Below are 12,468 nucleotides of genomic sequence, written 5' to 3' on the forward strand. Positions count from 1 at the left end.
AACTTTATTCAGATTTTACTAAGTTGAATATCGAAGTAGTTCTCGAGATATATTGCATGGACTCTCTAATTTGATATTTTTACAAGTCCAATAAAAATAATTTGCCTTCGGTAAGATCGAAACCTTTTAAGATCACATCATATTAAAATAGCCAATTGATAAAATTGATGGAGTTGTGAGCAATCATCTATGCTATAATTCAGATTAATTAATTAATGATAATAATTAGAGCTTATCTACCATAATTTGAAAGGTCCATACCATATAAAATTTAGCAAGAAAATAGCAAGATACATATCCATTTTCACTATTTTTATTCTATCCCGTAAGTAGAGATATAAACTACAATAGTGGACAACATAATTTTCTGTATAGAAAACTGACTATATATATATTTATATATATAATACCACAGAAAGCTCTGACATGGTACGTCAGTATGTGGATTCTTAAGAGTGACTGTGGCGGCCATCTTTGGCCGTAACAATTCCTCGACATGTACACATTTAATAAAAATCAATTGTAATGTATCTTGTAGAAAATTGGGCATGATCTTTTCCATGTTCAGCTCAATAGTTAATTCTGTAGTTCTCTGCGCCATCATCAAGACAACATTGTTTTATCATAGGGTTAATTCTCAGTTACCAAGTCCCAAGAGATTGATTTGGTATGATCTTTTGGAGATCATCAATAAGGGTTTTCACATTAGCCATTGCTCTTATTTTAGCTTCCTCCCCCATTGTCCTCTCATATAACCACATTAACCTACTATCCATCCCACTATCCTCCATCACCTTTCTCAAGCTCTCTTCAACATGTTTTTGCCCAAAATCGTTGATCCTCACTCCGATTTTCCATTTCTCAACGATATAGGCGCAGTTCACAAACTGGTCCCCGGCGATAGGATAGCATAACAGCCGCTTTTGGCACTGTATAGCCTCCATTGTTGAATTCCAACCACAGTGTGTAAGGTAACATCCTACTGCCTGATGTTTCAGTACCTCCACCTGTGGTGCCCATGATACCACTTTCGCTTGCTTTGATACTCTTTCTACATATCCTCCTGGCAATCCTTCTCGCCATGCAGGACCTAACACCCAAATAAAAGGTTGTCCAATTGCTTCAAGTGCTAATGCAAGACATCTCACTTTTCCTTCTCCAAAGGGGCTAACCCAACTCCCAAATGAGATGTATATCACTGTGTTAGGTTTCTTCTCGTCTAACCATTGCAAGGAGCTCATATCTTCTGCCCAGAAGCTAGGGTTCTTGATTACTGATTGCTCATTATTACCCAAAGACCCAATTTGAAGGACATGTGGCCTAGAGTTGCGGTTCTGGTGCGGTTTAATATCATCCAGGCAATGTTCCTGATCTGAAAAGGAATTCATGAGGAGCCATTTAAGATTCCTTGATCGATCCATGGTTCTTGTCCAGAAGTTGAATCTCGCTTTTCTTGCTGCTGGAGTTCCAATTAACCATGGAAGATCCGCAGTAGATAGTGAAGGCGTATTCCGTAGGGAACATATTGGACCTGGATGTTGGGGACATCCTGAAAAAGAAAAACTATCACTTTTCATAAATATCCTAAAATCAAAAAAGAAATATTGTTTTACTTTGTAATGTTTTTCTTAAAATTATTTTTCAATTTTTTCAATAATACAGTGTGATTATTTTTTAATTTTAAATTTTTTAATTATTTTTTATCAACTAAATAAATCAAAACTATATTTTTTTTAAAAATTAATAAATTATATTCTTAAGAAAATAAAAAGAAATTACACTTTATCTTTGATCAAAAATCAAAGAAGATAAATATTTTTGTTATTTTTCCTAATATTAACTGTATGCACTCAAAAGCCCACGAGTCATTACATAATATACAACTATGAAATGTAGTAGCATCTATTAAGTCACCTATAACAAGGTGGAAATCCCTTCTTTTTCTCAAAAGATTCTTTCTTTTCTTAATACATAGATGTCTCCGAACAGTTTATGCATTTAAAAGTTGTTGCCTGTGCCGACAACATATCCCATCTATATATTGAAAAGGTAAATATTTATTAATTTTAAATAATTAAATATTATATAATTTTATTTATTTTTAATATATTTAGTTTTGTATAACTTATTTAATATTTATGTGTTCTAGAAAAAAGAATCAGTATATAACTAATTTAATATTTATTTAAACTAGAAAATAACATTTAATGATAAAGGAATATACTTTATAACTATTATGAGAAAAGTAAATGTTTGATCTTTTTTGTTTGACAAAATGGATGTTAATTTGTGATAGAAAATAGGATGATCAATATTCCGATGAGCAAAAAGAATTGGTTGTTTGCTTTTCTATCTATCATACTATAAATAAAAATCTCTTTCAAGTCAACCCGAATACAATTATTATGCACATGTATTAACTTTCATCTTTGGTCGTCCATGAATATTTTACAGCTATTCTTGATGGTTTGACCCGACAAGTTTGCTACCTTGCTTTGCTTCAATAAATGCCATGTCTTCAACATAACAATAATTTCAATACCATAAGGAAAGGAATGATGTTGTTATTGTACAATTGAGTTAAGCATGAAGAAAGAAGAAAAAGAAAAACAAAATTAGATATTAGAGAATTATTATTTTCACCTGTTTCAGAAATAAGGCCAGAACTGACCATGTCCGGGATGGATTCAATCAGCTGGTATGCGGCAAGCATGACAGGCCAAAATCCAGCTACAGGGACTCCACAGCGATGAGCTACTTGGATCGCTGAAGATGCTAAAAGATCGACAATCATACACATCACTTCACCATATTCTTCATCAATTTTATGAACAAGGCTTTCCAAGTGAGGTGGGATGGTGTTTTCCATAGCTTTCTCAATGGCAAAGAAGTCACGAGGTATGTCATTCTCCAAGCCATCTGATATTGACATGAACGTAATTCTGCACTTGGGATCCAAGCTGGTTATGATCCTTTGGTGAATGAAATCAGGGATGATGATCACTGGCTCGAACCCGAGATTCAGCATGGCTAAAGCTACCTTCATCATGGGATTAACATGGCCCTGTGCTGGATATGGAACTAGAATTATTGTTTTGGACCTGTTCTCCAGCTTCATATTTATTTAGATCTTGTTTAGAACATTATGTAAGTTTTAATGCAATTTATAGAAGGGAGGGCATGAGAGAGAGTCAACTAACCACGTGCTCCAATTTCGCATATATTAAAATTTTTTAGGGTAGCTAAAAATTATGTCCTTTCCCTTTCCCCTTAAATGCAAGTAGTTGGTATCTTAATTTATGACTCAATGGAGGTCGGTAGACCTGACGAAATCTCTACCTATTGAGACTAGATTTCCACTGTGGTTTGTGTTACTAATGGTAAGTAAAGGCTTCCATAGTATGTGTTTGCATATATAATTAATTAGTTTAAGAATTGGAAGAAAGATCAAACATAGCAAATTAGTAATTGTAACCTACATTGGGTTCATATTCTACAAATTGAGGAATGACATGTTTTGTATTTTAAAATTAAATAATTTTTCTTTACTGATATTTATAAAATATTATTTAAAATTAACAAAATATGTATCATTCATCTAATAATTTAATATACCGAGGGAGAAATACACTTATACTAGATAAAAAAAATTAAATATTAAAAAAGTGAATTGAAATGATATTATATAATTATTATAAATAATCGATACTCTCTTTATAAAAAAATATATTCGTCTTTTAAATATAAAAGAGTCAAATTTTAGAATAATTTTACACAATATAGATTTAATATAATTGTACTATGAAAAATTAATATAAACCATAGTCAACTTTTAAATACATGTGTAATTATAATATATGGTTTCTATAATTATACTATGGGCAAATTAATAATATGGTAACAATCCAGCCATAACTTTACAAGTAATATTTTATAACAAGAACCGATGGATATCCCACATTTGTTTCATTTGTACAAGAATTTAGGAGCTAGCCGGGCTACACCCAAAGATTTTAACCTACTGACAGTCATATTTCTTTCTTTCAAATTAGATATTAAATCTGAATTCTCCTAATTCACATATAATAAAAATGGAAAGGAGTGAAAGTATCCTATACATCTATGAAACATAGGGATATATGAATGGAAGAAAACCCTCCGATCAAACCAAACTTTTATTTTCTTTTTGTTTCTGTACTTGGGCGATAGGAAGGATATTCAGCCAGCCTTTTGAATAACCCAATTTCTCTTTTTTCTGCTTTCAGGAGTTAATTGATCAAGAAAATGATAATGTGATTGGGAAGCAAGTGATGTATGAGAGTCTTAACATTAAAAAAATGGAAGAAAGCAAAATCTGAGCTAACAGCTATCCTGGCCAAAGTGTGCGCAGCTCTATTGCCATTGTGTTTCACGTGGAAGAAACTTATCCTCCAAAAGCAAGTGCACTGGCAGCATGATACTTGTTTTCCTTTTTTCTTTTCTTCTCTTTCTATTTAGAACAAAAAAGTAATGACTTTTTGCTTTGCAATTTTCTTATTTTAGTAACCCACTATATTATTTTTATTGATTATTTAGGAAAATAAACTAATAGCATTCGCTGATTTAGTATACAATAATACATGGTTCAATTTGTATAAAATTTTAAATAAAACTAAATTTGTAAATAAAATCTGAATTTAATGAAATAATATTTAAATTCTTCTTACTACATTAGGTGTATATAGTGCAATAAATAGGTAAAAATAATATATATGTATATATATGAATGTTTTACATTTTAGTATTGATAATTAATAATATATTCATTCATATTTATGATGTTATATTATCTTCATCATTAAATTTTAATCAAAAAATCGAGATTTTACTAAAAGATAAAATTTAAATTTTATATAATGGATAGTTATTTATTGAATAATAAGATCAAAACCATTAAAATTCGGATCTTGTACCAATAATTTTATAAAGGGGACCTACCTATAACTTGCATTCTAGCAAAATAGCTAGACATGTCCTCTCTTTTTAACACTCTCTCCCCAATGTTATACATGTCGTCGCCGCTCTCTTTTATGTTCGCCCAACTCAAGCCACTGTTCACTGACAAACTTCTACCATAATAGCTCCTCGATGTTACTAGCTCAAGTATGCCATTTGTTCCACAAGAAACGGCCTTAAACTGGCGAACTAAAGACTTCAAGATTTGACTTCTTCTCTCCTCCTTGTTGCCATCTTTAAAACAGACATTTTAATACGAATTCGAACCAGATACGTTCAAATACATTCTAACCTAGTTAATTTGTCATCTTATTTTTGAAATTGTCTTTGCATGTGTTCTACTACATCTCTCAATGTAGAAGCTAAATTTTTCAAAGTCAATGGTTGTTCAGATGATATGGTTAACCCAAAAGACTAGAAAAGAAAATTAAAAAAAAGACGTGATCAAGTGTTATACTCTGGAGGCTTCATATAGTCAAAGGTAAAACAAGAAAAGATTACTCTCTCACGTGTTTCACTCACAAAGAATTGAATTCCTTATAGAAATTAAATCAAATTGTTATAGTAATCACAAAAACAAGTCTTTCACAACCTCTTAACGTTTATTAATTCTGAAGTTTAATAGAACCCTCGTGAATCAATAAAACGAATTATAAGCGTGTGAACAAAACAAGCTTACAACTAATCGAACAAGACTCAATTAACCCAAAAGAAAAGCTTTTTAAAAGAAAACAAAAAAATTACCCAAATCAAAATTTCAAGAATAAAGATCAGCTCCAATCAATTAAAAAGAATTGCAGAATGAATCAATCAAGAATCAATTCTTCAAGAACTACCCGACACAAATGGTTAGGGTTAGTTTTCCGTTCCTTTCATTTTTTTTTTTGGAAATCTGTCTTGGCATGCGGGTAGCAATGAAAATAGTATACTTTTTTAATATATATAATGATGCGAACAGAAATTGAGATGAAATGGAATATAGACCCTTAATTGAAAAGAAAGTAAACCAAACTTACAAGTTTAGCTTTGATACCAAATGATACGAACTCGAACCGGATACGTTCAAACACCAAGATGAGCAATGGTGAGAAACTCAAACTGATAAACGCTCTTCCTATTTAAGAGGAAGCACCCTTACCAATAAGTTCGAATTGTCGCCCCAAAATCTAACTTGAAAGTTTGCAATTGATTATGGAATTAACAAACTTAGCAATAGAACTACTAAGCCATTTAGTTATAAATAGATGAAGAATGTTCAAACAACCCAAGAAACTAATAAAAAGTTAATTGATTGATCAAACATGTAGATGTGAAACTAAACTAAACAAGTTAATTTAATCTCAAGAAATTCAAGAGTTAACAACTCAAGGAAAATAAACTTCATTCAAAATGATATATTGATCTAATTGCCTTTGGGCGAAATATATAACTCTATTTATAGAGTCTTGAAATGATTCTAACCCTAAAAAGGACTAAGGGATAAGGAATAAAAATCAAACCCTAAAAGACTCCTAATATGCGGCTAATCCTATCCCTATAAGAAAGGATAAGATAAAGAGTATTCTAACCCTAATTAAAATCCTAAATTCATGGGAGAAAGTTCTCTTTATCCAATACTTCTAAAAATAGAGGAAATTAACTAAAGATGGGTCCACTACGAATTTATCTTGAAAAATTTGAAGCTTTTTTTGTAGGTTCCAACAGCTCATAAATTGTAAGGCGTGATCACGCCTTATTGACAATAATCTTCTGCCCTCATTTTGCATAGCTCACACGTTGTAAGGCGTGGTCACGCCTTATTGAAGATGAGCTTCTGCCTCAATTTTCATTAGTAGCAATTACTGTCACTATCTTCAAGGCATTGTTATCATCATCAAAAGCACCATCATTAGCCATCTTCAAAACATGCTCCAAGTAAGAATTTAAGGCTTGCTTGAACTTCTTACTCCTTGCTCGTGTCATTGGTCCTCCATAGGCTAGTAGATCCATGCTAGTTGACTTAGATGCATCCTTGCTTGCATCATATTTTCCGACCTCCAATGGATGATTAGACACCGAAAATGAGTTGCCTACCTTGAAAAACCTTGGAACAGTGAAGCTCAGCCCAGATTTCTATTGTTTTACCGTTAATTGGGCTTATCAGCACCAAAACTTCAATTGGCCAATCTATTGCCTTCCAGCCACTTTCTTTCCAAAATAATTTTACTTTCAGTCTCATAAGGATATGAGCTTTTCATGGTGTGCTTAAATTGAATTATCACCAACATCAAGAATTTTTCGGCAATCTGGCTTAGTGATCTTGGGACGCATTCCGACTAGAAAAATTATGATTTATGCTTTTAGATGTTTGTATGACGTAATCATGCTATTTTTTACTTGGTATAGTAAATCTTAAACACAAACTTAATTATTTAATTATTTTGCATATTTAGTTAGTAATTAAAAAAGTATTACTTAATTATGGTGGTGCTACCCCTTGATAACAGTAGCAAATTGCATAGAGTTCTGAAAGCTGTAGGTGCAAGTCTAGTACATGGAATCTAAATGAGGTCCTTATGTCATAGTATACTAAGCAGAGGCAGATGGAGTTTGATGGTTTTTTTAGAGATCCTCTTAAATTTCTGGATGAGGTTAAGAAGAAAGGTACTGATTTAGGATGCTCTAAAAAAAGAGAGTTCTGAAGATGGCCATATTTTCTCTTGAGGGATACCTTCTCAGTTATTTAGAGATTACATATGGCCCTTTCTAGATAGTATGACTTGGAGACAGTTTAGGGACAGGTTCGAGGACTACTACATTACCTTCAATTGGAGACATGAGTATAGAGAGAGAGGTTTGAAAGGCTAGTTAAGAGAGACATGCCAATAGTTGAGTATACTAGGTTGTTCATTTAGCTGACTAGATATGCACCCTTTATTTTGGGTTCATAGGAGCAAAGAATAATAAATACATTCATGGTTTGGGCCCCGAGTATGTACCATTGGTTCAATTTAGGAGATGTAGTTTCCAAAAGATGACAAACAAGGCTAGGCAGATGAAAATGGCACTTCGAGACCATGGATTTGGAACTAAGGATGGCAAAAAGAAAAAGACCATGATAGAGGTTCAAAATATACTTAGTCAGTAGCTTCATTCTTTGGTGTAGGAGCTTATTATGGAGATTCTAGTCAACATTCAAGTTAGAACAAACAAATAGGACTAAGAAAGAAAGGGAGGCACAACTGTAAAGGAAAAAAAGGATTTAGATCTAGATATGTTCAATAGCACTAAGCAGAGTTCAAGATATAGAAATGCTAGCTATAGACTGAGTACTTATCAATAGTATGGCAGAGCTCACTAGCGTCCATATATGGTTGCTAGTGGGGCATATTTTAGATGTGGTAAGATGAGACATATGGCCAAGTCTTGTCCTCAACTCATAAGGCAGTTTACATTTCCCTAAAGTTCATATGCCAATGTATTGCTATCGAATTTTCCAATAGCTCTAAATTCTTCTTAGCTTGGAACTTAGTTTTTTTACTAGTAGGGCCATGTTTTGGAGGTAGAGCATCAGCGGTAGGACTGGAGGTAGACAATAAAGTTAGCCATTAGGTTCCCATCAATCAAGCCCTAGTCAGCTAGGGTATTCACCCTAACCCCTTAAAATGCTAGAGCTTTTATTGTTATAGGGTTAGGTACTATCTTGATTTATAGTTTTGAGGCTAGAGTTTTATTAGATCCAAGTGCTAAGCATTCATTTGTATCCCCTAGTTTTACCTTAAGGTTAGATAGACCTCTAGCTACCTTGAATCAGCCTATGTCTGTGACTATGCCTCTGAGTGACACGCTTTTAATGGAGGTTTTCTTTTCATCATATCCGATTTCTATTGATGGCAAGATCTTTCAATAAAGCTATATAGACTTTGATGTGATTTTGGGATGGATTAGTTAGTTCAACACTATGCCACATTGGATTATAGAGAAAAGAGGGTGACTTTTAAGGTTGTTAGCGACACATCATTCAGTTTTAAGTGTGATAGGATTTTAACACCATCTAATCTGGTGTTAGCCATTACTACAAAAAGGATGTTGCGATATGGATTTAGGATTACTACTAGCACATTTCAGGATATGACTTGTATTTGTTGTCGGATTAATACATGATATGTCAGAGATCCATAGTTGAGGAAGATTTTGGAGGAGGTGCAGCAGGACAAGCTAATGATTTATTTTAGATTATGATGGGTTTCTCAGGATGAGTATTAGGTTATATGTTCTTAATGTGGATAAGCTCACAAAATTGATTTTGGAGGAGGCTCATCACACAGCCTATAATATTCACCTAGGTTCTACCAAGATGAACCATGATTTGAAAGGCATTTATTAGTAGAATGGGATGAAGAAAGATGTGGTAGAGTTCGTTTTGAAGTGTTTGAAATGTCAACAAGTTAAGCTTGAGCATTAGAAACCATCAAGATTATTGCAGCTACTTTCTATTTTAGAGTGGAAGTAGAAGAGAGTCACTATGGACTTTATGACGGGTTTTCTTAAAACTGTAAAGGGTATGACTCCAATTGGGTGGTTATGGACCTTTTGACTAAGTCAACACACTTTCTACTTGTGAGGACTATCTACTCGGTGGCTAAGTATGCTGTGGTGTACCTTGAAAGGATCATAAGTCTCCACGGGGTTCCTATTTCTATGGTGCTTAATAGAAGACTGCAATTTACTTTAAGATTTTAGAAGAAGCTACAAGAAGAGCTCATTACTAAATTAGATTTTAGTATAGCTTTCCACCTCTATACTGATGCCTAGTCAGAAAGGAAGATCTAGACACTAGAGGATATGCTTAGGATTTGTCTTATGGATTTTGGTAGTTAGTGGGATTGGTACCTACCTTTGATAGAGTTTGCTTACAATAACAACTGCCATGTGAGTATTGAGATGGCACCTTATAAGGCAAACCATAGTAGAAACCCATATATTAAGAGAAATTTGGTAAAAAGAAGTGAAGAGGTCTAGAGTTAGTTCAACCTACTTTTGAAAAGATTTATGTCATTTGATAGAGATTGAAGACTACCTTCAGTAAGTAAAAAAAAAAAAAGTTATGCAAACCCCGAGAGGAAACATATGGATTTTAGCATTAAAGAGTATGTGTTCTTAAAGGTGTCACCTATAAGAAGAGTGATGTGGTTTAGTAAAAAGGGCAAGTTTGCCCCATGTTATGTTAGATCCTTCAAAATTATTTAACAGGATTGGTAAGGTGGCATACAAGCTACATTTACCATCAAACTTATCATATGTTCATCTTATATTTTGTATCTCCATGTCGAGGAAGTATATTTCAGATGCTTCACATGTTCTATAGCATTAGATCGCAGAAGTGAGTGAAGACCTATGGTATAAGCAGCAGCCAATCGTGAGTGGATACCCAAGTTCATTAGCTTGGTTATTCCAATAGTTAAGGATATGTGGTAGAATCACTCAGTGGAGGAGTATACTTAGGAGATCGAGCAAGAGATAAAGAGCTTTTTATCCCATCTTTTTCAATCTTAAGATGATTGTTTTCTTAAAATTTGGAAATGGTTTTTTTTAAAAGGGAAAGAATGTAATACTTAGAACTTTTATTTTAATTAAATATTATCTTTTCTAATGGTATTTCAGTAATTTAATATTTTTCGAACTATTAAATATTTTGAGGGATGTTAGACGAGCTAATTTATTTTTCATTAATTTTTAAATTTTCACATATTTTTCTTAAATTATTTTATTTAATCATATTGTAATCTATTTTTGTTTCTATTGTGATTCTATCTTGATATAAATTAATTTAATTTATAAATATATTATTTTATAGCGATTTTAAAGTTACAAATATATTTTGGTGACACGACTATTAAAAATTAAAGAATTATTATTTATTTAGATATTAAAAATGCAAAATTACCATTTTAAGCCCTATATAACAAATTATAACCAAACATATCCTTCTCCCTCTCACGCTATCTCTCCTCGACGTTATACACGATGCTGCTATCGCTCTCTTTCTTTTTCGTTCGCCCAAATTTGGCCACCATTGACATTCAAGCTTTTATCACAACACCTATATAACAACCGTTTTTCGACCTCCAAGGATGATTAGACATTGGAAATGAGTTTCCCATCTCGATAAACCATATTGATCTCTGTGCTTTCCATCAGTGTTGTCGAATCAAATTTTCATTACTGTTAAAAAGTTTTCGATGATCGGGCTTGGTGACCTCGAGACATTTGCACATAGGAAAAATTTCCAATTGTGCTTTTGGTGGTTTGGATGACACTGTCATGTTATTTTTCTAGCTCGGTATAGTAAATTTTGAACCGAACTTAATTATTTAATTGCTTAATTATTTTTTAAGTATTTAGTTAGTAATTAGAAGGTTATGACTTAATTGTGATAAATTGTAGTTAATTAGTAATAAATTGATAATCGAAGATTTAATTAATGTTAATTAAAGATTAATTAGAAAATTTAGATTTATCTATTTTAATCATTGTAGTTAGAGAATCCCATTAGCCGATTTATCAATTCAGAAGTATAAAATGTAATTATTATTTTTGAATTCAACATCGGTAAAATTGATGATACTAATTTGAGATTAATAATTTAAGATATCCATTAATGATTATGAGACTATGTTAGATGGTCTAGGATTCTAATTACGTGTGAAATTCTATTAGTATTAATCACGCTGTTTTGCAAAATTTCCATAAAAATAACCCATAATTTTGTAAAAGTTTTAAATTTAAGTTCATTATTTTATGCAATATAAATGTAAATATTAATTGTTACTTGTGGATTTTAGATTTTCTGTCTTATCAACTAGCTACACCGGACGGGAATCGCATATTAGAGGACGTCAGATCTATGAGTTAATACTATATGATTTGTTATACATTCCAAATTTAATCACATTTTATTAGTATTATTATATTTAATAATGGCACATGTCAACATTAAAATACCTTTAATATTTATTTTAAATTTTTTTATTGTTATTATATTTATCTCTGTTAGATTTATGTTATGATATTAATATAATTAATATAGTACTATATTTTTCAATGTACTAATTGTAATCGATAATGTGTTGTGATATGATTGAGTTGAGACTTATAGTAGAACGTACTACCTAATGACAGTATTAGGACCATAATTACATGGTAGATATGAAAGAATGAGATATAATGATATAGTTATGTCCTGATTCAAGCTTAACTCTCTAGGCTAATCTCGAAAGTCTTTTTAGCATTGTTAGAGATAAGGTCTCCGATTGGAGAGTAATCTCATATGAGCGAGGATTATATTGAAATAAAAAAATATAATGCTATAGGCTCAGAATTAGAGTTCTGCTATGAGGTTCATTCCTACTATTTGCTTTTGTGATGCACTCTCATATTTCATATGAAATGATAATTTTATTTAAATTTATTCTGCATACATATAATTATAGA

General features: G+C 32.1%; 1 protein-coding gene across 1 annotated transcript; it reads right to left on the reverse strand.

Moving 5' to 3' along the window:
* Window positions 1-291: 291 nt before the first annotated feature.
* Window positions 292-3,131, reverse strand: LOC8264902 (UDP-glycosyltransferase 82A1). The gene is made up of 2 exons (XM_002520996.4): window positions 2,644-3,131; window positions 292-1,549 (listed from the first exon to the last, which is right to left on the reverse strand). The coding sequence occupies exons 1-2, from the start codon at window positions 3,116-3,118 to the stop codon at window positions 642-644; spliced, it is 1,383 nt and encodes a 460-aa protein (XP_002521042.2). The 5' UTR covers window positions 3,119-3,131; the 3' UTR covers window positions 292-641.
* Between the last annotated feature and the right edge of the window lie 9,337 nt (window positions 3,132-12,468).

Source organism: Ricinus communis, chromosome 10, assembly GCF_019578655.1.
Source record: "Ricinus communis isolate WT05 ecotype wild-type chromosome 10, ASM1957865v1, whole genome shotgun sequence".
In the NCBI taxonomy this organism is placed as follows: Eukaryota; Viridiplantae; Streptophyta; class Magnoliopsida; order Malpighiales; family Euphorbiaceae; genus Ricinus; species Ricinus communis.